At 46.3% G+C, this 25302-nt stretch overlaps 1 protein-coding gene across 3 annotated transcripts in view; it reads right to left on the reverse strand.

Annotated features, from left to right (window-relative positions):
• Nucleotides 1–475: 475 nt before the first annotated feature.
• Nucleotides 476–25302, reverse strand: part of UBE4B (ubiquitination factor E4B) — a 55985-nt gene continuing 31158 nt past the window's right edge. For all 3 annotated transcript variants that reach the window (XM_087702244.1, XM_087702243.1, XM_087702245.1), the window contains 15 exons: nucleotides 23909–24007; nucleotides 22755–22868; nucleotides 20797–20995; nucleotides 18956–19094; nucleotides 14029–14128; nucleotides 13764–13891; nucleotides 11755–11853; nucleotides 10371–10606; nucleotides 9738–9864; nucleotides 8218–8362; nucleotides 6750–6884; nucleotides 5604–5795; nucleotides 2163–2337; nucleotides 1644–1790; nucleotides 476–1051 (listed from right to left, as the gene is read on the reverse strand). In XM_087702244.1, the coding sequence (XP_087558370.1) occupies nucleotides 990–1051; nucleotides 1644–1790; nucleotides 2163–2337; nucleotides 5604–5795; nucleotides 6750–6884; nucleotides 8218–8362; nucleotides 9738–9864; nucleotides 10371–10606; nucleotides 11755–11853; nucleotides 13764–13891; nucleotides 14029–14128; nucleotides 18956–19094; nucleotides 20797–20995; nucleotides 22755–22868; nucleotides 23909–24007 (2097 nt within the window). In that variant the 3' untranslated portion in view covers nucleotides 476–989. The remainder of the gene's footprint in view (nucleotides 1052–1643; nucleotides 1791–2162; nucleotides 2338–5603; nucleotides 5796–6749; nucleotides 6885–8217; nucleotides 8363–9737; nucleotides 9865–10370; nucleotides 10607–11754; nucleotides 11854–13763; nucleotides 13892–14028; nucleotides 14129–18955; nucleotides 19095–20796; nucleotides 20996–22754; nucleotides 22869–23908; nucleotides 24008–25302) is intronic.

Consider the following 25302-nt stretch of genomic DNA (forward strand, 5'->3'; position numbering starts at 1 on the left):
GCTGTTCCGACCTATAATACAAGGCTCTGAAGAAAAACCAACCTAAAAAATTAAAATAATAATAACAACAACAACAACATGGGGGATATGAAGTTTCTCCTCGAAATGTAGAGAGACACGTCAAACAACGTAAAATTTCAACGTGTCGACAAAGGGGGAGGTGGGAGAATGAAAGTTGCTATAGGATTGTGAGTTACTTTTCTTGGGGGTGGCTCACCAAATTAAATTTTTTAAAAAAGCTGTCTAATAGAAAAATAAGATCCGCTTCCAACCCACCCCTCCCCCTTTTAATACTCGTCGCAGGCACATTTGCTTTTCTCAAAATTATGTCCCCTTTAGGACATAAGAAGGAATCTTTTTCCATATACAGGGAAGGTTTTTCTTCACATTAAGGAGAGAGAAAATAAAATAAACAGAAACCGGGAGACGGGATTGTGCAGAGGTGACGAGAAAAATGAAAGGATTTTTTTTGGGGGGGGGGAGGGGAGGTGTTACCTTAGCAGCAAAATGTTCAAAGTTTCAACCACTATCAAATTAACGGAGATCTGGCAATATATTGGGTTTTTTTAAAAAAACCACGCAGACACACACGCAGACACACACCCCCAACGACCCGATCCTCGTCGTTAGCTAAACCGAATACAACCGTTTATGAACCCCAACGATGAAATGGAGGAGTCTTGGGGTTGTGGTTTTTTTTTCAGAACAAAAAAGGAACTTGCTAACTGAATCCCACCCAAAATGCTATCGACTGCCGATGTATCGCTTAAAAGTTATGTACAAGAGAGAGTTAAGCTGCGTTTGGCGGTGTGGTGCCTCTTTCCCCTTTGCCTCGCCCAGAAGGTTCCACGGTCCTTTGTGGTGGCGGCAGCAGGCACTGCGTGAGCCCCAACTCGGCTTCAACTCCCCACGGTTTTGGCATTTCCCTCGCCTTGATCCGCTGCCTTGCTCTCCGCAGTTGACCTCGGCGTGTGCTGCCGGGGGTAACCTCAGTGATCCGGGTTCTGCTTGTCCCTCATCCAAGCTTGGATTTGCTCTTTCAATTCAGGCACTAAAAAACAAAAATGGAGGGGGGAAGAATGTCAATCCTGAAACTGACCTGGACTTGTGGGAAAGGGAGGGAGAAGTAGAGATAGCTGGGGTGTTGCAGCTAAAATAAAATACTTTCTCTTGGGAACCAAGGACATTTCCACCAGATATCCAGGAGGAGGAGACCGGAGTCATTTAGCAACCAGACTGTATCCTGATTGGACTGTGTGGTTGTTTGGAGAAAGGGAAAGAACTTTTACTTTTAATTAGGTGAAAACCGCAGGAACATTTAGAGTCAGTTTTCACCAGCTCGGGCCAATATGACATATCCAATAAATCTATTATTTGAGGAATTCAATTGCCTTGGAGTTTTGATTGCTACGGGTGAGTTTCTTGGAACCCTGACACAGAACCCTTAAACTCCAAGAAAAAAAAAATACACTGCAGGGAAGAGGAATGATTCACATACACCACTCCCCATGTGCTGATGATGTAATTGAGCTGGTTCATGAGAGGTCTCCACAGGAGAAACAAGCTGGGAGAATACCCCAAACCGTGAAGGATTATAAAGATTTCAAAATATGGGTTTGAAAACCCCACTCTCCCCCAACTACCTGGCTCCAGCATATTTTCCGTTAGTGTCTGGCGATTGAAGGGATCCGTGGAGGAGTTGAGAAGGTGACGCAGAATGACGGAGCGATCCATAATGGTTCCCGACGGCAACCGGACCGGGTCGGTCATTAAAGTATCCATGAGTGGATCTGAAGGAACATAATCAACTTGTCAACTGAGTTTTAAAGGTAGAAGGATCAAAAATAAATTGGGCCATACCCACAGAGGGTTTAAATCAAGGATCCCCAAGCCTGGATCAGTGGATCGGCAACGGGCCGCAGCATGCCAGAAACCAGTCTGTGCAAACAAGCGAAGTCCCATCCGCAGGATGCAGGCAGCACACAAAATCACGCCCACTCCGGTCCATGGGAAAACTTTTCTCCATGGAATCGGTCCCTACTGCCCCAAAGGTTGGGGAGGGGCGCTGATTAACTGGTTTTTAACAACTGATTAAAAATCACACCACCTTCTTTTATTCATTGGAAATTAGCTCACTACATCCTAACAAGGACTCGGCTTACCTCGGAACTCATCCGGGGCATCACTGTAGTCAATTTCGGCGCGGGCGTTCTTGGCAACAATTTCATCCACTTTCTCCGCAAGCAGCTTGAATTTTTCTATCGCTATGGTCGACTTGATGCCGGCTTTTCTCATCTTCGAAATCACCTCTTCAAATAGCTCCTTGCTGTAAGACCTCTGCAAAGCCAAAAGCTCGTGAAAGCCCACCAAAGCGATGAAACACCAACTCGGTAGTCAGAAGACAGGATGACAACACGATCTCTCAACGCATGGACAGACTCAACTAGGCATTTCAACGGGGAAACTGTGAGCATCCTAAACTAAGGATCCATAAACTCCTGGAAATCTGGCATTCAGACAATCAGCCATCAATGGACACATTGTGATAAACCACATTGACATACTGCTCCAAAGATGTAGTTAAAAAAGCTAAGAAGGAAACCAAAAGATCAGAATGCCTTCTCTCCAACAGCCAGATAAGCAGGGATTAATCCCAGACAAACAATCAAGCAGAAATCAATCCCCTCATGGAGCAACTACTGAGGAGAAAACCATACACAATTAGCACAATTTTTATAAATACATACAGTAAAATATAGACACGGTTCTTAAAAAATCTGGCCCCAGGGAAACCAAAATGATTTTTGTTAGATTAATTTAAATGTTTAAAGCCGACTAAATATATCTAAAATCAAGTCTAACTGTCTGGCTATATCGATCTTCAAAATTGTTTACTCTTCTGCAATGAGATGCTTTTTCAAGAGCAAGAGCAATGTTAAAATAGATCCATTTTTGTATTTTGGATTCTGTCTCGAAGTCTAGCTTCCTAACCACAAACCTGAACTCTTGCCCGTACCGTACAGTCAGAAAGACGCACAGTGCTTTGAGGGCACTGTTCTTCCACCTAGGTATTTTACCACACTGAAGTAAACCACTTCATATGCCTTACGGTTATTCATTCTTGTTTTAATTTGCTCTTCTGGAGAGAATGCAAAGGGGAGGATCCCTGGTCTAACCATCACCCAACAACTCAAGTTTCTGACAATTTAGCAATGACCTGAGGGCCAGGAATGTGTTGCTTTTGATGGGAGTTGTGCGCTCCACACCCAGGAGGAAGGGCTTAGCTGTTTGCAAGTGTTTCAGCACACGCTAGAGGGAGCTCTCTAGGATTCCACAAAAAACATAGTTGTGGCCCACCAGCAGCCAGTAAGGAAGTTGGGGAGGAGCATGGGCCAGTCCTGGAGTCTGGGGATGAGGACTCTGTGTCGGAGGAAGAGAGGGGGCCAGTTATCAGATTCCTTCGGAGTCAGGCATCAGTGAGGCAGATGAACAGCTGGAGCCTGTTCCCAGTATGCGCGTGCGCAGAGTTGCCAGACAAAGGGAACAGCTAAGGAACAGGGGTCGACTTGGGCGGAAGCCCACAGGTGGACAATGAATGGCCCCTCCCAGAGGAAATAAAAGAGGAGCGAAAGGGGAGGGGAGTTTGCAGGAGACAATTAATTAACTTAATTGGTTGGTGACTCTCTGAGGCTCCTTGCCAAGTTTTGCAGGTCTCGGCTTGGCAGCTCTCCAAGCCAGATGAGGTCTGTGACTGTAAATCCTCCCTCGAAAGACTTCGTTGGATGTGAATGAGCAGAATTCACAGTCAATTAATAAAAGGGTTTTTTGCCGGGACAAGGAGTTTGCTTCATGCTCTTGGGAAGCCTCGGTCAGGACACACACCAGTTAAAGGATATTTATTGCCAGCCGAACTGCCAGCCAAGAGGAATTCAGTTAGAAAGAATCTATCCCTCTCAAGAAAAGACAGCTGGGTTTGAGCAATTCTGACTTTCCTACAAGGAGTTAACTCCTCAGAGGGCTCTTCTGTAGACAAAGCTATCAGAATCATCTTTGGCTCTCTTCTTAGGTCAGTTTGCAAAGCTCCTGCAGGAGAAGGAAGCCAGAATTTGCTGGGAGCTCGCCAGCTAAATGCAGCATTGCTGCAGAAAGGCCCACTTAAGTTGCAACGCAGCCAGCAGATCCACCAGGAAAAAGTGGAAAAACCTGGCCAGCTTTTTGAGGATGCTGCAGCCAAAACCCAGCTTAGGGACCCCAAAGGGATTCGACCTTCAGTTCATTTTTGCTCTTCTGAGTCTCGGGTAGCGGAAGGAATAAATCAATTGAAGCGGGCAGGGCCCGCCCACCCACGACTGCTCTCTGCTCCATCACATCTGCCTGCTTCCAAAAGTGATCGAGATTTATCTGCAGTGCAGTGAATCCTGAATCAAAGCACCGCAAGGAGGAGGAAGTGGGGGAAAAAAAAGAGAGTGTTCTTTTTGAGATTCTTCACGATAATTGGGTGTTTTCCAATCCAATCAGAATAGAGCTGGAAGGGACCGCCGAGGTCTTCTAGTCCAACCCCCTGCTCAAGCAGGAGACCCTTTCAGACAAGTCGTTGTTCATTCTCTTCTTTAAAATCTCCACTGGTGGAGCACCCAAAACTTCTGGAAGGTAAGCCGTTCCACTGATGAACTGTTCTGAACGTTAGGAAGTTTCTCCTTCATTCCAAGTTGCTTCTCTCCTTGATTAGTTTCCATCCAGTGTTTCCTGTCCTGCTTTCTGGTGCTTTGGAGAATAATTTGAACCCCTATTCTTTGTGGCAGCCCTTCAAATATTGGAATACTTTCCCCTCTTGTGCTTCTTCAAAAGACATTCCATGGTAACAAATCAAGTAGGGCAGAGGGCAGGGATGGTGAACTTTTTCAGCACCGAATGAGCCAAACAGGAACATGCCTGCATGCACCAGCCAGCTGGTGTTCAGGTTTTCAGCAGGCGCAGTCACGCCAGCCAGCTGGTCGTCGTGCGCGCTGAAGCACCAGAAACCCGAAGACTAGCTGGCTGAGGCGTGCATGCCTGTTTTTTGGCCATTTTTCAGAACTGTTTTTGGCCTGAAAACGGCCTGAAAAACGGCCCAGAAAATGGCCTGGTTTTTTTGGTTGTTTTGGGGTCGTTTTCAGACCTTTTCCGGTGCCCACAAAGAGTAGCTGTGCATGTGCACGCCGGAAACCAGAAGAGCAGCTGGCGCCAGGGCCCACAGAGAGAGCTCTCCACGTGTGCCATAGTTTCGCCATCACGGGCATAGGGCCATCCAAATCCCCCCCAGTCAAGGAAAAGAAGCAGAGATTTGCCGAATGGGGGACATTCATAAAGTACCAGCCACACCCAAACCGCCTCGCCTACGAAGGTCATAAATGGGAGGGCTGATCGTAAAGTAATTTTTTTCAGGATGATTGTGAATGGTGACAAAACGAGGAATGCGTATTACTGTGTATTTTGGGTTCTGTGAATTCTGCTCCCTCTCGGAAGTTCCAAAACCCGAGAGACGAGGAGGTACTGACTGGATCGTAAAAGGTGTCCTTACGCTTTTTACCTTCTCAGCTAACACCTGGGTCCCCCATTCTCACCTGGTCGTCCGCGATCGCTTTTGCAAAACGGGCGCAATCCAGCTGCAGGTAGATGTCCGTCAGTTGATCCAGAAGCTTCTTTGGTTCAAAGCCGTACTTCTCGGGGTTTTCGACTTTCAGATCGCGGCATTTGGGGCCGCACAGCTGCTGAAGGTTGAAGTTCAGCATCGCGGCCAGCCGTGGTCCAAGCTCCTGCAACGGAAGAGAAAACGCAGCATGGGAGAGGTGTGGGAGAGAAGCAACAACACAAGAAGCCAGGAACCAGCAACATGAACCCATCCCCTTGTTTGCTCAAAACCCACCAAGCATAGTATAGTTTTTATTGTCATTGTATAAAATAAATACAATGAAATTGAGTCCCACCACGGTCTCGATCTGAGGGCCACAACCAGAAATGACTCCCGGGAGAGTTCTCCCAGTGTCAAAAATGCTTGACCTTGGATCCAGAAAGAGCTGGGACTCACACAAGGCCACGACACCGCAGGAGATTATTGGGAAGCAAAGCCGAAGTGGGTGTTGTGGCCCGTCAGCAGCCAGGGGAGCTGGTGGCAGACTCAGACAGTGAGGAGGTTGGGGAGGAAGATGGGCCAGTCCTGGAGTCTGGGGAAGGCTCTGATGAGGGCTCTGTGTCGGAGGCAGAGAGGGGGCCAGGGCCGTCTGACAGTTACCAGCTGCCTTCAGAGTCAGACATCAGTGAGGCAGAAGAACAGCTGGAGCCTGTTCCCAGTGTGCGCATGCACAGAGCTGCCAGGAGAAGGGAACAGTTAAGGAACAAGGGCCGATTCGAGAATAAAGGCACATGTGGACGGTGAATGGCCCCTCCCATAGGGAGTATAGAGGAGCCAAAGGGGAGAGGAGTTTGCAGGAGACAATTAGTTCAATTCATTCGGGTGAAGATCTGTTCCTGACTTCTTGCCAAGTAATTGCTGCTACAGCTTGGTGTTTGGAAGATATTGGCCTGGCAATTCTCCAAGCCCGATAAAGGTCTGTAGTTGTGAAATCTCTTGAAAGACTGTTGGCCGGGACTTTGGTGGAGAGGAATTCCCTTTAAACTAAATAAAAGAGGTTTCATCGGGAAGAGGCTTCTGCTTCATGATCTTGGGAAAGCTCGGTCAGAACAGCTTGCTCTGTGTTCCCGATACTCACGGGCCTGAGAAAAGGCTTCTGGACTTGTTTGGTGAGGATATGAAACATGTCAACCGTTTCTGTGGCCAGGGCCAGATAGGAGCGCGAGACCCGTTCGTCCTGGGCCAGTTGAGACTGCCGAGCTTGTTGCTGGTCCTAGGAAGGAAACAGCCGCAGGAAGAATATTTATAACCTGTGTGATCATTCTAACCTGTAAGCCACCCGGTAATAAGCTGTAAGGATTGGACCATAAGGAAGCCCTGAGGAATTGACGCTTTCCAATTGTGGTATTGGGGAAGACTCTTGAAGAGTCCCTTGCATTGCAATGAGATCTGAAACTCAAATACTTTGGCCACCAAATGAGAAGAGAGGACTCATTGGAGAAGACCCTTAGGTTGGGAAAGATGGAAGGCAAAAGGAGAAGAGGATGGTAGAGGAGGAGACAGTTAGATGGTGTCATCAACTCAAGGAACATGAGTTTGGGCGAACTGCCGGGGGGGGGGGGGGGCTGGTGTGCCATGGGGTGGCTAACCGTTGGTCACCTTGTAAGGAAGATGGGCGGCATAAAATTTAATTAATTAATGGATGGATGGATGGATGGATGGATAGACAGATAGATATAGAGGGAGGGAGGATGGAGAAAGATGGATGATAGATGCATGGATTGGATGGTTGGATGGAAGAAGAGAAAGAAAGAGAGAGAGAGAGAAAGAAAGAGAGAGAAAGGTAGGAAGGTAGGAAGGAAGGAAGGAAGGAAGGAAGGAAGGAAGGAAGGAAGGAAGGAAGGAAGGAAGGGAGGGAGGGAGGGAGGGGAATCATCACAGGTAGTCCTCGACTTATGACAACTGACCCCCAAATTTCCACTGCTAAGCAAAACAGGGATTGCGTGAATTTTGCCCCATTCTACGATCTTTCTTGGTGAATCAATGCAGGTCTTAAGTTAGTCATGCGGTCGTGAAGTGAGTCTGGCTTCCCCATTGACTTTCCTTATCAGAAGGTTGCAAAAGGGGACCCCGGGACACTGCGACCGTCACAAATATGTTGCCAAGCGCCTGAATTTTGATCCTGTGAGCAGGGGTGGTGCCCTTTTTCCATGCTATTCCAATGGTCACTAAATGAATGGTTATAAGTCAAGGACTACCTATCATTCCCTCTTTCCTCCCTCCCCCCAGTTCTAATTGATATTATAAGATGTCTGGCCAGTTCCTTAGGAAGCAAAGCAGTAGATTTTAGATCAGTGTTTCTCAACCTTGGCCACTTGAAGATGTCCGGACTTCAACTCTCAGAATTCCCCAGCCAGCATTCACTGGCTGGGGAATTCTGGGAGTTGAAGTCCAGCCATCTTCAAGTTGCCATGGTTGAGAAACACTGTTTCAGACCTTTAAGGGTCTAAAGTGGCCTAGGCTAGACTAAGCAACCTTAAACCACGTGGACTTCCACTCCCAGAATCCCCCAGCCGGGGACCGCTAAAACCCGAGACCCAGCTCACCCTGGGGAGAAGATCCCACTGCTCCTTGTTTTTCATCTCCTCCTGCACTTCGTGGATGCGTTTGAGGGACTCTAAACTCTCATCCAGCAAGAACGTCGTGTCGTTGATCAGCATGTTGATATAGCGAACGAACTGCTTGCCGGAGCTGGAAAGGGAAAAGAAAAGGGGGGGGGGGGCGGGGAGACAATTGTGTGGATTTCTTAGCTCTAATAGAGGAGGAGGAGGAGGAGGCCAGGCAGATCAATCTGAGACATGTGGCCTCCAGTCTCTGCTCAGATGCTTGAAATTCCCCAGCATTCATTTTTGCCTTCCGCAAAATAGGAGTAAGGTCCGCAGCCTGTTGGGAAAAGCACTTTCCATCCCCCTCTAAGTGGGTTATGGAGTCAGAATCTCTTGCCCCAAACAATCTGGGTCCTCATTTTATCCAGCTCGGAAGGATGGAAGGCTGAGTCAACCGTGAGCCAAATGGTCAGGGTCGAACTCGTGGCAGTGAGCAGTTAGCCTGCAATACTGCATTCTAACCACTGTGAGGAAGGGAGGGAGGAGGATAGACAAGATAGCAATAGCCCTTAGGTCTACCATATTTTTCAGAGTATAAGACGCACCCTTTTCCCTCAAAAAAGAGGCTGAAAATCTGGGGTGCATCTTATACAATGAATACAGCATTTTTTGCCTCCCGAAACCCCGTCCCCTTCACCAAAATGCCCCTGCAGAACCTGTGGAAAGCTTTCAGAGAGCTCCTGGGGGCTGGGGAGGGCAGAAATGAGTGAAAAATAGGACATTTTTTTGCTCAATTTCCCCCCACCCCCAGCGCCTCCTAAGGGCTATGCATGCAATTTTTGTGACAAAAAATGGGCCCGTTTTTGTGAAAAACGAGCCAGTTTTTGCTCATTTTTGGGGTCCCCCACCCCCCCAGGAGCACTCTGCAAGCCCCCTAAAGGCTATTTTGGGGAAAGAAATGGGCCCGTTTGTCGTGAAAAATGGGGAGTTTTGGGGAGGTTTGCAGAGTGCAAAAACCTTTTAAAAAAAAACAAAAAAAAACCTTGGTGCGTCTTATACTCCGGTGCGTCTTATACACCGAAAAATACGGTATATACTGCTTCACAGTGCTTTTACAGCCTTCTCTAATTGGTTTACAGAGTCAGCATCACTTGCCCCCAACAATCTGCGTCCTCATCTGACCCACCTTGGAAGGGCGGAAGGCTGAGTCAACCTCAGGAGGCTGGTGAGATTCGAACTGCCAAATTGCAGGCAGCCGGCAGTCAGCAGAAGTGGCCAGCAGTACTGCACTCTAACCACTCCGCCACCAAGGCTCTTAGGATGGCAAAAAAAACAAAAAAAAACCCACCTCTCTATGGTACAATCGCTATACTGACTTTTCCACTGTATCACTTTAAAAATTATTGGTCCTTCCTTAAGAGATGCATCCAGCCCAGATATGTGGTGTCCATCCAGCCTCTTTTTCATGATGAGTGACCTGTCCAATCCAGAACAAGCTTATATGTCAGCATTACACTCACTTGAACTCTTCCATGAAGGTCCCGTGGTGAGCTATGTTCTGCCACAAGCTTTTGAAGATGGTGCTGATGTGATAGCGGATTGTAAATTTGTCGTAGAACTCGCTGGTGGCCCCAGTGTGCTCCACATCTGAGGGGAATAGAAGAGTTTCAGTCTCCACATGCCAGAGTAAGCATAGAGCGGCCATCTTCGCAAAACACACTAAACCCATGATGGTGAGCTTGTGGCACACGTGCCCAAAGTGTACGCGAAGCCATGTCGCCTGGCACACAAACACGCGCCCCTGCCTGTTTGTCTTGCAGGTTCCTGGCGCGCATGCGTGCACGATGATTAGCTGTCCTTCGTGCACGCAGCAGTGCCAAAAACCAAGCTAGATAAGGTCTGTGGTCATAAATACTCCTTTGAAAGACTGTTTGCCAGGCGTTTGCTGAATGCGAAGGAGAGGAATTCACCTTCCTTTAATAAAAGGGGTTTTGTCGGGACCAGGACTCTGCCTCCTGCTTTATGGGGAAGCCTAGGTCAGAACAGGTTACTAAATTAAAACAGTTGTAAGTCAAGGACCAACTGTGTTGTTGTCATGCAAGGCTCCCTTGGCGGCACAATTGGTTGCACATCCATCCAGGGCGTTCACCAACCTGTGTAAAACTTCATCAGGGAAGGAACCAGCAACTTGACGGAGAGCGGATGGTTCTCGATCATCTCGAAGAACTTCTGAGTCCGGGGCTGGACGGCTGGGTTGGTCATGAACATCACCTCCACCAGCTTGGCCACCAGGTAAGGGTTCCGGATGTAGTCCTGGTTGCAGAGCATGACCACCAAGAAGGTGACCAGCTCCTGAGTGCAAGGCTCGTAGAGTACCTGAGGCGAGTATCTGCAAAACGGGGAGAGGGGGAGCGGGGAGAAAGGAACGATGGAGGAAGGCTTGACAAGGATCAACGGCCAAAGTGGAGAGAGATGGCATCCAACCCATCATATAGCAATAGCACTTATAGATCCACAAGGCTTTTACATCCCTCTCTAAGTGGTTTACAAGGTCAGCCTATCGCCCCTGACAATCTGGGTCCTCAATTTTACTGACCTCAGAAGGACAGAAGGCTGAGTCACTCTTGAGCCGGTCAGGATCGAACGCCTGGCTGTGGGCAGTTAGTCTGCAGTACTGCATTCTAACCACTGCGCCATCACAGCATACATGCATGTATCTCTCTCTCTCTCTCTCTCTCTCTCTTCCATCCCTCCATCTATCTATTCATCCAGCCATCTGTCATCATCTAACCATCATCTATCTATTATTTACCTATCTACCCATCATCTATCTATCCATCCATCATCTATCTATCCATCATCTACCTATTATCTATCTATCTATCTATCTATCTATCTATCTATCTATCCCTCTCCCTCCCTCCATCATCTAACCATCATCTAACCATCATCTATCCTCTGTCTATCTATCCATCCATCCATCCATCATCTAACTATCATCTATCATCTATCTACCCATCATCTATCTATCCACCCATCATCTATCTATCCATCATCTACCTATCATCTATCTATCTATCCATCCATCCATTCCTCTCCCTCCATCATCTAACCATCATCTATCTATCATCTACTTATCTACCCATCATCTTAATTATCTATCTATCTATCCATCCTCCATCCATAACAGTACTTAGACTTATATACTGTTTCATGGTGCTTTACATCCCTCTCTAAGCGGTTTACAGAGTCAGCCTCTTGCCCCCAAACAACATGGTTAGAAGCAAACCTGGAGAAACAGGCCGCCAATGTCGGCCAAACTGCTAAAGAATATCCCCCCCGAAAAGGAGGACTGGGGATCAAGGAAGCAGACTATAATAAACTCCTTGCTTTTCTTTATTTTTATTTATGAATTAAATGTATATGCCGCCCATCTCACTATCCGGAGTGACAGTTCATCGTGGTTTCTCCCCTGAGGAGGCTACCCCAGAACATTTCAATCCACAAGAAATGAAGTTTTTTGTTTGTTTTACTTACTGTACAATAAAAAACAAAAATTCCGCAATGTCTTCCACGTAAAACTCAGGCATCGCTGCAAAGACTTTTGGGACATCTGGGTTTAAAGGCAGTTTTATGCTGCAGATAGGACAGAAAAAAATCCTTTAAGGAAAAAGACTCGCTTCATAAACAGCAGGACCTACGAGCGTAATTCCAGGCTTAATTACGTTTCTAAGTTTGAGGGCTAACTGTGCTTTCAAGATGGCTCTCTGAAATTATTAGGATTACTCCTGGAGGTGCATTTTAGGGCAGAATTTAGAGCCGAGCACAGAGGTGCACCATCAAAAGTTATCCCTCTGACATCAGACTTTAGCTCAGAAGTTCCCAGCTCCCGATTTGTGGACTGGCACCAGGGCCACGGCATGGCAGAAACTGGCCTGCGCAAACAAGTGAAGTCCCATCTGCAGGATGTAGGTGGCATGTGAAACTATACCTCCCCGCTGGTCCACAGAAAAAACTTTCCCCACAGAACTGGTCCCTGGAACCCAAAGGGGGGGGGGGGGCTGCAGTATTAGCTGATTGGGCTTTTAGATCCCACAGCAGTCCAGTCCAGCAAGGGATGGGGCAGACCGTAGGCAGGGGTGGGCTTCAAAAGTTTCAGCAACGGCTTCTCTGTTCGGTTGCTGGGTGGCCGTGGCTATGGTGGGCATGGCCTAGTGACCATGAGGGGTGGGGAATCGTTTTCGCCTTCCCCAGGCTCTGGAGGCTTTCCTCGAACCTCTGGGAGGGTGAAAACTGCCTCCCCCAGGCTCCGGAGGCCTTCCGGCAGGCCCATTTCCCCCCCCCTCCCTGAACTTCCATGAGGGCCCTGCACTTATGTCGCATCCAAATTGGGCCGCGTGGAGACTCCTGGGAGGGGGAGGGGTGTGGTGGGCAGGGCCAGCCAGGGGTGGGATTTGGAGTTTCTCCGAACCAGCCATAATGTTAGCCGCCAAACCCATAGAAGCTAGAGGTGGTATTCAGCAGGTTCTGACCAGTTCTGGAGAACCAGTAGCGGAAATTTTGAGTAGTTCAGAGAACCGGCAAATACCACCTCTGACTGGCCCTGCCCCCATCTATTCCCTGCCTCCTGACTCCCAGCTGATCAGGGGGGGAATGGGGATTTTGCAGTATCCTTCCCCCTGGAGTGGGGAGGGAATGGAGATTTTGCAGTATCCTTCCCCTGGAGTGGGGAGGGAATGGGGATTTTGCAGTATCCTTCCCCTGGAGTGTGAAGGGAATGGGGATTTTGCAGTATCCTTCTCCCTGGAGTGGGGAGGGAATGGGGATTTTGCAGTATCCTTCTCCCTGGAGTGGGGAGGGAATGGGGATTTTGCAGTATCCTTCCCCTGGAGTGGGGAGGAAATGGAGATTTTGCAGTATCCTTCCCCTGGAGTGGGGAGGAAATGGAGATTTTGCAGTATCCTTCCCCTGGAGTGGGAAAGAATGGGGATTTTGCAGTATCCTTCCCCCTGGAGTGGGGAGGGAATGGAGATTTTGCAGTATTCTTCCCCCTGGAGTGGGGAGGGAATGGGGATTTTGCAGTATCCTTCCCCCTGGAGTTGGGAGGGAATGGGGATTTTGCAGTATCCTTCTCCCTGGAGTGGGGAGGGAATGGGGATTTTGCAGTATCCTTCCCCTGGAGTGGGGAGGAAATGGAGATTTTGCAGTATCCTTCCCCTGGAGTGGGGAGGAAATGGAGATTTTGCAGTATCCTTCCCCTGGAGTGGGGAGGAAATGGAGATTTTGCAGTATCCTTCCCCTGGAGTGGGAAAGAATGGGGATTTTGCAGTATCCTTCTCCTGGAGTGAGAAGGGCATGGAGATTTTACAGTATCCTTTCCCTGGAGTGGAGTGGGAATGGAAATTTTACAGTATCCTTCCCCTGCCATGCACACCAAGTCATGCCATGCCCTGCCCAAGCCTTGCCCACAGAACCGGTAGTAAAACAATTTGAATCCCACCATTGGTAGCAGCCCACCCCTAATCTGTAGGCACGCACAAACTCACTTAGGGTAGGCAGGATCAAGAATCCGTAGCAAGAGCTGGATCACAACGCTGTAAAAGTTGAGGCACCTTCGGAGAAAATTCTCATCTAACAGGCCGGCATCTGCACAAGCTTTGCATCGCACCAATTTCTGGGCAGGACACGGTGAGAGCCAAAATGAAGCGACGCAACCTCAACAAGTCATGAAAAGTAGCCTTCCCGTCCCTATGCCCCCTTCCCTCCCTCCCCGGGAGGGTGCCATGAGCGGGCGAGTGGTTAGCCACAAACCTTGAGTTGGGTTTTGCATCGCTTCAACATCTCTCGATGCCTGGTAGCTAGAGGAGAATCTTTCCACTGACTTTCGTTATTCTTCAAATCCTCCACGGTCCTGCGGAAAACCCAGAAAAAGTGTGAGTGGGGAAGATTTGAGTAATCAGGAGAAAAATGTCGGCGCTCAAACCATCGCAAGAGGAAAACACTGTCAACTGGCCAGGAAGAAATAGAGAGAGTCCTCAACTTACAACCATTCATCTGGGGCCAAAAAAAAAAAGGAAATCCGTGCTTTTTTCCCCCCTTTCCTTTTTTCCCTTTCCCTAAAACCTTGGTTTTGATTGTATTTTAAAGGATAACCCCAATTTTTAAAAAATATGTAAGAAAAAAAATGGAAAAACAAATGAATTCCAAGCGAAGATGAAACAATAAGAAAGGTTATGGATTGTGCTGAAATGGACAAACTAACTAAAGAAATCCAGGGAAAAGAAGAATCAGAATTCTAGCAGATATGGGGTAAATGGTATAGGTGGATGGAGGAAAGAAACAAGAATCAATGAAGGAATATAACAAAACTCAAAAAATAATAGTTATGAGTAAAATAAGAGGGTTAAGAATGGTGAAATCCAAATGAAATACAATAGAAGGGGAAATAAGATAAGGTGAGCGGTATCGATTAATAATTGCTATTAGAAAGAACAGGAAGCTCCTGTTCATATTGTATTGTGTAAATGTGATGATGTACGTCTAAGTTTTGTGTGTGTGTATTTTACACGTTTGTCAATAAAAATAAAAAAAACAAAAAAAAAACTGGTACACTTTAAACCGAAAGACATTTGTACGAACTTGGGATGGCCAAAGCATTTATTTATTTGCAATTATTTATAACTGGAGAGGGTATTGGGGGCTTCTCTTTTTTTTTATTGGCGGTGCATTTTTTTAATGGCTTTATTTTGGGCCAGCTGGTTAACTCACAAACCAACTGGCCTAAAATAAAGCCATTAAGACAAATGCACCGCCAATTTAAAAAACCCTAAAGCATCAAATTCCCTCTTTGATTATTTGCAAAACAAGGGATGATATCTATAGTTACACCGGGCAGTTTAGACAGATTGAGCTAATACTGTACAGCAGGGGGGGGGGGGGGGAAATGATGATTTAAAAAAATAAAAAAATAAATTGGATTTGTTTAATTTAAATTGGATTTTTTTTAAAATCACATTTATTTTAATAAAATGCTTTTGGAGCTGGTTTTGTTTAATTTAAATTGGATTTTTTAAAAATCACATTTATTTTAATAAAATGCTTTTGGAGCTGGTTTTTTATTTAAGTTTCATTAATAATTTAGTCTATTCCGCATGAAATGGAGCTTTGTTATGTAGCATGAGGCTGTAAATTCTGCAAAATCTACAATTTATTTAATGAATCCAAACTCTGCAAGCTAAATAGGAAACCTACATTTTGTTTGCAAATAATCTAATTAAGGATTCTAACTACCAGCAAGAATGAGCCCTTACATTTAGAGAGCACTTGTCATTTCAAATCCATCATGGCAGCGCCTGTTAGCGGGCATTCAGTCACTGCTGCCCGCCACGTCCCTCACCTTGTTGTATCCCTGCCACATCACCAGCCGCCCCATTAAAGGGAATGGGACTGTCACTGGGTCAGAGGAGGCGCCAGGACAGAGATGAACAGTTGCTCTTTAAAAATTACGATTTAAGGTCAGAAGATATTGGCGTAAGATAAGAAAGTGGCTGGAAGAGATCACTGAACAGAGGATAGAGTTGAAGCTGGAACTGTTTCTCCTGGGTATTTCTGATGGGAAAATGGGGGGAAAACTACAATATATAAGATTTCATATTCTAACGGCAAGTAGAATCGTGTTAGCACAGAATTGGAAACAAACAGATACTCCTCCAGACGTGATTATAAGAAGGAAAATCTATGAATGTGCAGAAATGGATAGACTGTGTATGGAAATCAAGGAGAGGGAAGAAACAGAGTACTATCAAATCCGGAATACCGTATTTTTCGGAGTATGAGACGCACCTTTTTCCCCTCAAAAAAAAGAGGCTGAAAATCTGAGTGCATCTTATACACTGAATACAGCATTTTGGGCCTCCCAAAACCCGACCCGCTTTGCAAAAAGGGCCATGCATAGCCTTTAGGAGGCTTCCAGAGTGCTCCTGGTGGCTGGGGAGGGCAGCCCCTAGGAGCACTTTATAAGCCTCCTAAAGGCTATGCATGCCCTTTTTTTTGACAAAAAATGGACCTGTTTTCGTGAAAAACAGGCCGGTTTTTGCTCATTTCTGGGTCTCCCAACCCCCAGGAACACTCTACAAGCCTCCTAAAGGCTATACATGTGTTTGTCGTGAAAAATGGGCCATTTTGGGAGGTCTGCAGAGTGCAAAAACCTTTTTTTTAAAATTTGCCTCTTCAAAGTCTTGGTGAGTCTTATACTCTGGAAAATATGGTAGATGGTATTCCTGACTTGAGAGTAAACATAAAATGTAACGTAAAATGTTAAAGTATAATATATAGAATGTAAAAGGTATAGTAAATAGATGATATTGACTTCATGCTATTATAACCTAAATAAGGATATAATTTAGGATAGAGAAATGGAGGTAAAATTTCTGTAAATAGGATTGTTATGAAAGATATTGATACCGATATGGAAAAGCTGCTGTAAGTATATGTTTGTGTCTTGTCTTTTAAATGTTGGAAAATTCAATAAATACTATTTTAAAAATTACGCATTTCAATTGAGTCGATTTAAATCAAGCCTTTTATTTTATTAGTGATTTAAATCCTGATTTCAACTGATTTCAATCAAATCCAGCTTCCGAAAAAACCCTTCCAGGTCAGAAGTCGGAGACCTAACGGAGCTTTCTTTCCAGATGTTGACTTCTAAATGAAAAGCTTTCAAAAGATTGGCTGGCCAACGCTCAGAAGGGATTTCAAGCCCTTCTGCTTGGCTGTTTTTAATAAAGCTGTGGCTACGTTTGAGCTTACAATCCTTGAAAAGCGAAGGAGAAAAAGATTCCAGCGCAGGTTTTGAAAGGCGCATCATTATAAAGAAAGCAGGAAATCTATATGACATAACAAATCCATCTGCTTCTCCCTCCTTCTCCAGGTCTCTGGGGGACCACCGCCCCCCTCCTCCTTCTCTGCTGCTTAGCCCTGCCCCCCCCCCCACCCCCCATGTTCCTCAGCCGGGCTTCTGCTCTCACAATGCCATCCATGCAGGCGTTCTCTGTCCAGGTTCTGCCAACGGATTACTCAACCCAGCTTCAACAATGAAGCCATTGGCTCCAAGCTCTAAGGAGGCTTTTTAAGCACGGCTTCCCGGCACAGAGGATATACCCACAATGCATGAGCTCACCGAAAAAAGACCGCCTTCGCTCCCTCCCACAGCCATCTGGAGCCACCAAGCCACGGCGTGCCAAGTTCATCTGGGCACACCATGTTCCCATCACACATCAACGCTGCCCAGAGCTCTGAAAATGCCAACCTCCCCGGGCTCAAGAGGCAAAAAAATAAATAAAATAAAATAAAGGCTGGCACGCCGTTACACCTCGCACGAAGCTCCCTCGTGCATACAAAGCAGACAACTCTTCCCTCCTGCCTCTCTTCTCGCTGCATAAATAACCCAGGTTTTCCTAGAGGAATCTTCCTCAACCTCAGCCGCTTTATGAAAGGAGCGGACTTCAACTCCCAGAATTCCCCCGACTGGCATGGGGAATTCTGGGAGTTGAAATCCACCCATTTTTAAGTGTCTGAAGCCGAGAAAGACTAGCTTAGACTATCTCAACAGCACCTCAGCTTTATTTTGTTTTACAGAATAAAAAGAGTTGGAAGGGACCTTGGAGGTCTTCTAGTCCAATCCTCTGCTCAAGCAGGAGATCCTACACCACTTCAAACAATCTATCTATCAATCTATCAATCTATCAATCTATCAATCTATCATCTATCTATCAATCTATCATCTATCAATCTATCATCTATCAATCTATCATCTATCTATCTATCATCTATCTATCTATCATCTATCTATCTATCATCTATCTATCTATCATCTATCTATCTATCTATCATCTATCTATCATCTATCTATCATCTATCTATCATCTATCATCTATCTATCTATCTATCTATCTATCTATCTATCTATCATCTATCTATCTATCTATCTATCTATCTATCTATCTATCTATCTATCTATCTATCTATCTATCTATCTATCTATCTATCTATCTATCTATCTATCTATCTATCTATCTGGAGTTTTTATATGCCGCCCAATCCCGAAGGACTCCGGACGGCTGACAAGAAATATAAAAAAACACATAATGACAAAACAATTTAAAACAACAGACACCCCTCATACATTCATTCTAGTCAGGGCGGACCTCAACAGTGAGCTCAACAGCCCCAGGCATGCCGGAACAGCCAAGTTTTTATGGCTTTCCTGAAGGCCATCAGAGTGGGAGTGGTCTGGATTTCCGGGGGGGGAGCTGGTTCCAAAGAGTCGGAGCAGCCACCGAGAAGGCTCTCCTCCGAGGGCCCGCCAGCTGACATTGTTTGGCCGACGGCATCTGAAGGAGGCCCAATCTTTGGGATCTTACTGTCTGCTGGGAGGTATGTTTCAGTAGGCGGTCTCGAAATAGTTAGTCAACATCTTCTTAAAAACATCCAGTGTTGGAGCATTCACAACATCTGGAGTTCTTCCACTGGTTATTTGTTCTAACTGTCAGGAAATTTCTCCTTAGTTCTAGGTTGCTTCTTGTCTTCAAGTGCTTTGGAGAATAGGTGGAAACCCCTCCCCTCCCCCTTTGTTTGTGGCAGCCCCTTAGATATGGGAACATACTGCTATCATTTTCTTGCCAAAGTCCTGCTCAAACTCCCCAAAATGACTAACGATGCTTTTTTTTTTTTTGCTAACCTGTTCAGCTCCCGGATGGCTCTTAGTCGACGGATGTATCGACGGCAACTTGGTAAGATGGAGAGGTGGTGGGCGTGGAGGGTCAGGAAGAAACATTCCGTTGGGAATTTTGGCTCAGAGAAGAGAGACTGATCCCTGGCTGCGGAAAGAGAAAGAACAAGAGTGTAAATGAAAAAGTAGGAAATCCAAATGAAATGTAAGTCGTGTGCCAAAGGATTTAAGCAGGGATCTTCATCTGTCATAGGAACCAAATTTTATCCATCCATCCATCTATCCCATTCATCCAATCCATCCATCCATCGATCTATCTATCCCATCCATCCATCCATCCTATCCATCCATCGATCGATCTATTCCATCCATCCATCTATCCCATCCATCCATCCCATCTATCTCTCTCATCCATCCATCCATCGATCTATCTCTCCCATCCATCTATCCCATCCATCCATCCATCTCTCCCATCCATCCATCCATCGATCTATCTCTCCCATCCATCCAATCCATCCATCCCATCCATCCATCGATCTATCTATCCCATCCATCTATCCCATCCATCCATCCATTGATCTATCTGTCCCATCCATCCATCCATCCATCCCATCCATCGAGCAATCTATTCCATCCATCCATTGATCTATCTCTCCCATCCATCTATCCCATCCATCCATCCATCTCTCCCATCCATCCATCCATTCATCGATCTATCTATCCCATCCATCCAATCCATCCATCCCATCCCATCCATCGATCTATCTATCCCATCCATCCATCCCATCCATCCATTCATCTACCTATTCCATCCATCCATCCATCTATCCCATCCATCTATCCATCATCCATCCCATCCATTCATCTACCTATCCCATCCATCCATTCATTGATTTATTTATCCCATCCATCCATCCAATCCGTCCAACCATCCATCCAACCATCTATCCCATCCATCCATCAATCCCATCCATCCATCTATGTCATCCATCATCCATCCCATCCATCCATCATCCATCACATCCATCCATCGATCTATCTATCTATCCCATCCATCCATCTATCTATCCCAATCATCCATCCATCTATCCCATCCATCGATCTATCCCATCCATCCCATCCATCCATCCATCCATCCATCCATCATCCATCCATCTATCTATCTATCTATCCCATCCATCCATCCATCCATCCATCCATCCATCATCGATCTATCTATCCCATCCATCCATCATCCATCCCATCCATCCATCATCCATCCCATCCATCCATCCATCCATCTATCTATCCCATCCATCCATCCATCTACCCACCCACCCACCCATCCATTTATCCATCCATCCCATCCCATCCCATCCATCCATCCATATCCTAACCACCAATCTCCTGCAGAGCATCTTCTGTTTCTTTCAGGATGCAAAAGCAGATGACAACGACGACAGGTCAAAAAGAATTCATGGGCACTCTGCAGGCGGTCCTTGACTTATGACCACCATTAGGCCCAAAATTTCCATTGCTAAGCAAGATGTTTATTCAGTGAATACTGCCCCATTCTACAACCTTTCTGGATAACAGTTATTAAGTGAGTCACTGCATTCATTAAGTGAGTCACACAGTTGTTAAGTGAATGCGGGTTCCCCCATCAACTTTGTCAGAAAGTCGCAAAAGGGGATTGCCACTCCATAAAAACACCTAAAATATAACAAGCCGGGGGGGGGGGGGGGGGCGGGACACACATTTCCAATTAGCACAGGAGTCTTGGTGCAGATTCCAAGGAAGGTCTCCTCTCCATCCAAACACAAAGACTGATATCGGCACACGTATCCGAGCAAAAGAAGTTGTTAACTCACACAGCTCAACCATCCAGCTGCTGACATCCTCCAAGTTAGCTTTGACGCGCGTTTCATCCGCAGGCACCACGATTCGACACCGAGGGTGGAAGATGTAGGACGGATCGACCGTCTCGAGTTTGATTTTTGTGCTCAGCTGCTGCAGCACCCACAGGAAGTTCAGCATAAAGCCATCCGTAGACACCAGCCGATCGTCCGCCTGCGGGCCCAACAAAGAGGAGCCTAAATTAAGGGGCCAGGGTAGGACTCGAGTTGACTCCCCAATAAGGGAGAAGAGTTATAGCTCAGGGTGGACACGAGGGGTCCTTGGTGATTTCTGAGCTTGGTGGTTTTCTTGCAGGCATTTCATGACCCAAACTAGGTAACATCAGCAGGGAGGGAGGGAGGGAGGGAGGGAGGGAGGGAAGGAAGGAAGGAAGTTTATAGCTCAGAGTTGACATGAGGGGTCCTTGGTGCTCTCTGAGTGTGCTTGTTTTCTTGCGGACATTTCCTTACCCTAACTAGGTAACATCATCAGTGCTAGGACCAAAGGGAGGGTGGGAGGGAGGGAGGGAAAGAAAGAAAGAAGGAAGGAAGGAAGAAAGAAGGAAGGAAGGAAGGAAGAAAGAAGGAAGAAAAAGGAAGAACAAGCACACTCAGAGAGCACCTCATGTCAACTCTGAGCTACAAATATTTCTCTTCCTTCCTTTCTTTTTCTTTCTTTCTTTCTTTCCTTCTTCCTTCCTTCCTTCTTTCTTTCCCTCCCTCCCTTTGGTCCTAGCACTGATGATGTTACCTAGTTAGGGTAAGGAAATGTCTGCAAGAAAACAAGCAAACTCAGAGAGCACCAAGGACCCCTCATGTCAGCTCTGAGCTACAAATCTTTCTCTCTCTCTCTCTCTCTCTCTCTCTCTCTTTCTTTCTTTCTTTCTTTCTTTCTTTCTTTCTTTCCCTCCCTCCCTCCCTCCCTCCCTTTGGTCCTAGCACTAATGATGTTACCTAGTTAGGGTAAGGAAATGTCTGCAAGAAAACAAGCACACTCAGCACCAAAGACGCCTCATGTCAACTCTGAGCTACAAATGTTTCTCTTTCTTCCTTTCTTTTCTTTCTTTCTTTCTTCCTTTTCCTCCCTCCCTTTGGTCCTAGCACTGATGATGTTACCTGGTTAGGGTAAGGAGATGTCTGCAAGAAAACAAGCACACTCAGAGAGCACCAAGGACCCCTCATGTCAACTCTGAGCTACAAATATTTCTCTTTTTCTTGCAGACATTTCCTTACCCTAACTAGGTAACATCATCAGTGCTAGGACCAAAGAGAAGGGAGGGAGGGAAAGAAAAGAAAAGCTATTGGGTTAAAATACCAACATGGTTAGAGAAAACGATACATCAGCCCGTAGAGTTTAAGCCAGAGGTATTCTTACTGGGTATTCTACCAGAGAAATAGAGTAAAGAAGATTTATATATGATTGTACAGATAGTAACAGCAGCTAGAATTGTATTTGCACAAAATTGGAAAGCAGACAAAATCCCATCGGAAAGGGAGGTAATAAAGAAGATATTAGACTGTGCAGAAATGAACAGGTTGACGTTGAGAATAAAGGACAAGGAGGAATCAGTGTCCTACAGGACATGGGGGCGATTTTATGATTGGCTTGAAAAAAGATACAAAGAGAAAGTGAAAGGAACAAAGCATAAAACAAATATATCAGATGACACCTTATTAAATCAGGGGGAGGGGAAATAAGAAAGTATGAAAATGTAAATACACAGGCGGAAATATGATATGAATTGACAAATGTTAAATAGCAATTATGAGAATGTATATTTAAGAATGAATTTGAAAGGAAAAATAAAAAACTTTTTTACAAAAAAACCAGAAAAGAAACCTGCCATCCATGTGGAACAGCCTTGCGGAGGCCGCTCCTACAAACCCTAACTACCATGCACCTTCTCTTAGTGGCGGCCGCAAAAAGAACTCACCTGCATTTGTGCCTTTTTAACGTTGGCATTGACCACGGCGGCCATATAGCTGAGAGCAGCTTCCCGCGTTTCTCCGTTGAGCAGAATACTGTGCAGGATCTTAAATAACTCTTGCTAAAAAGTTTGACAAAGGAGAAAAAAGGCAGAAAGGAACTGAGGATGCAAGCTTAGCTTACCTTTACACAGGCATCACCTATCCCAGGGGTCGGCAACCTGCGGCTCTGGAGCCGCATGTGGCTCTTTCATCCCTCTGCTGCGGCTCCCTGTTGCCGGTCGGCTCCACAATTGATAGGGCTTTCGGTTAGGACAGGTAGAGGAAAAAGAACGCCACGCTAGGAGGAGACTCTATGGTGGGGGAACTGGACTTCCACTTGGCTCCACAATTGATAGGTCTTTCGGTTAGGACAGGTGGAGGAAAAAGGATGCCACGCTAGGAGGAGACTATGGTGGGAGAACTGGACTTTTGGTTGGCTCCACAATTGATAGGTCTTTCGGTTAGGACAGGGAGAGGAAAAAGAACACCACGCTAGGAGGAGAACTCTATGGTGGGGGAACCGGACTCCACAATTGATAGGGCTTTCGGTTAGGACTTTTGTGGCTCTTTGAGTGTTTTAAGTTGCCGACCCCTGGACCTATCCCAAGAATCACAGTGTGGAGGATTCCCTTAATGTAGACAGGCAGCGATTCTTCTGATATGGTGTGAATTTTAAACAAAGCAGCACACTCTCTCTCGCAAGACAGGTAAATGCAGAAATGTTGGAAACCCCCTGGGAAGGTTGCAAATGGTGATCACGTGACCATAGGGGCTAAAGAGCTGTTGCCCCCGTCTCGAATGGTATGACTGTTGTGTGTTTTTAAATTATGTATTGTTATGTTTCGTCTTTTTATTTTCTGTCTGTACCCCCCTTCCCTGATTTGAATTGTGAGCCGCCCTGAGTCCCCTTCGGGGGAAAAGGGCAGCATATAAATATAATAAAATCAAAAAATCAAATCAAATCAAGGGGAAGGGAGGGAAGGAATTTTTTCCATTTTAATTCAGGGCTGTAAATTTCTGTGAACAATTGACTTCAAACCCCACCACCATCCCCCCACCCCCCACCCCCACCCCAAAAAAACCCAAGTGAAATTTCAAGTTGCTTCTTCAGCACACCTACCCTGGCAGATTCCAGGTAATGTTGCAATGACTGGCTAACGACCCTGGTGTTTTCCAAAGTAATGGTAGGCCCAGAGAAATATTTTTCCACAACTCTAGGCTGCAAAGGCAAAACAACACAAACGTCAACTGCGAGCGGCAATCCTACGCTGCCTTCTAAAGGTGGTATTCAGACGGTTCGTACCGGTTCGCGCCCCGCTCCCCCAGCTCTATGCTGTCCTGTTTAGGCACGTTTTTGAGGCCAGGCGCATGCGCTTATGGCACATGCGCAAAGCACCTGAGCAGAAGGCCGGGCGCATGCGCTGAAGGCCGCATGTGCGCCCACACAGCCAACTGGTGGTAACGGAATATGCATCCCGCCGCTGCTGCCTTCGCACAGAGCTTCACAAGTTTAGTTCAGTTTAGTTTAGTTTTATTGAGCTTGTATGCCGCCCACTCCCGAAGGACTCCGGGCGGCTTACAATAAGACAAGTGGGTCCCTTTAGAGCCGAGGTGGCGCAGTGGTTAAATGCAGCACTGCAGGCTACTTCAGCTGACTGCTAGATCAGCAGCTCAGCGGTTCAAATCTCACCGGCTCAGGGTTGACTCAGCCTTCCATCCTTCCGAGGTGGGTAAAATGAGGACCCAGATTGTTGTTGGGGGCAATATGCTGACTCTGTAAACCGCTTAGAGAGGGCTGAAAGCCCTATGAAGCGGTATATAAAAATCTGCTATTGCTATTGTTATTGCTTTTGTGCTTGTTTCTCTGGCCTCTGCTGTGACCCCCAACCTTCTCAAGACGGAAGAAAAGTTAACTGGTGGGTATGTTTTCCCACCTTTCCTCCGATGCTCTTTCCCAAACAGACTCGTTTTCACGAGGAGAAACGCCATCTGCGCACATCTCCCTCTAGCTCAGGACTGGGCCCTCATGCTTGGCCCCTTTAAGACCTGTGGACTTCAACTCCCAAAATACCCCCGTCAACCACACCCTCGAGCTAGAGGGAAGCATGCATAGATGCTAGCTGGGGAATTCTGGGAGTTAAAGTCCACAGGTCTTAAAAGGGACCAAGCTCGGACAGCCCTGTGCCAGCTTAGAACACCTGTTTTCCCAGCAGGAGATGCCACAAGGCGTCTCGGAATCTGGCAGCAAGGACCCTTCAACTGGTCAAGTCAGCTTTATTCAGGGCAATAGTTGGATTTAATAAGCCACTTCATGAGAGGCCTTTGCTTCCTATCTGAGCCCGGTTCTAATATAAAGCACCCAGGTGGTTTGTGACTTTGGTCCAGATTTCTACCTTATTTGGAAATTCTCCTGCAAGAAGGAAATTGCATGTGGGATGCCCCCTTCCAACAAAAGGAAGAAGCTAACCTCAATAACTTGGAAAGGCACCTATAACATGCTAAACCAGAGAGGAA

The sequence above is a fragment of the Thamnophis sirtalis genome, unplaced genomic scaffold (assembly GCF_051295495.1).
Source record: "Thamnophis sirtalis isolate CommonGarterSnake01/CBP01778 unplaced genomic scaffold, rThaSir2_p1.2 scaffold_15, whole genome shotgun sequence".
Lineage (NCBI taxonomy): Eukaryota > Metazoa > Chordata > Lepidosauria > Squamata > Natricidae > Thamnophis > Thamnophis sirtalis.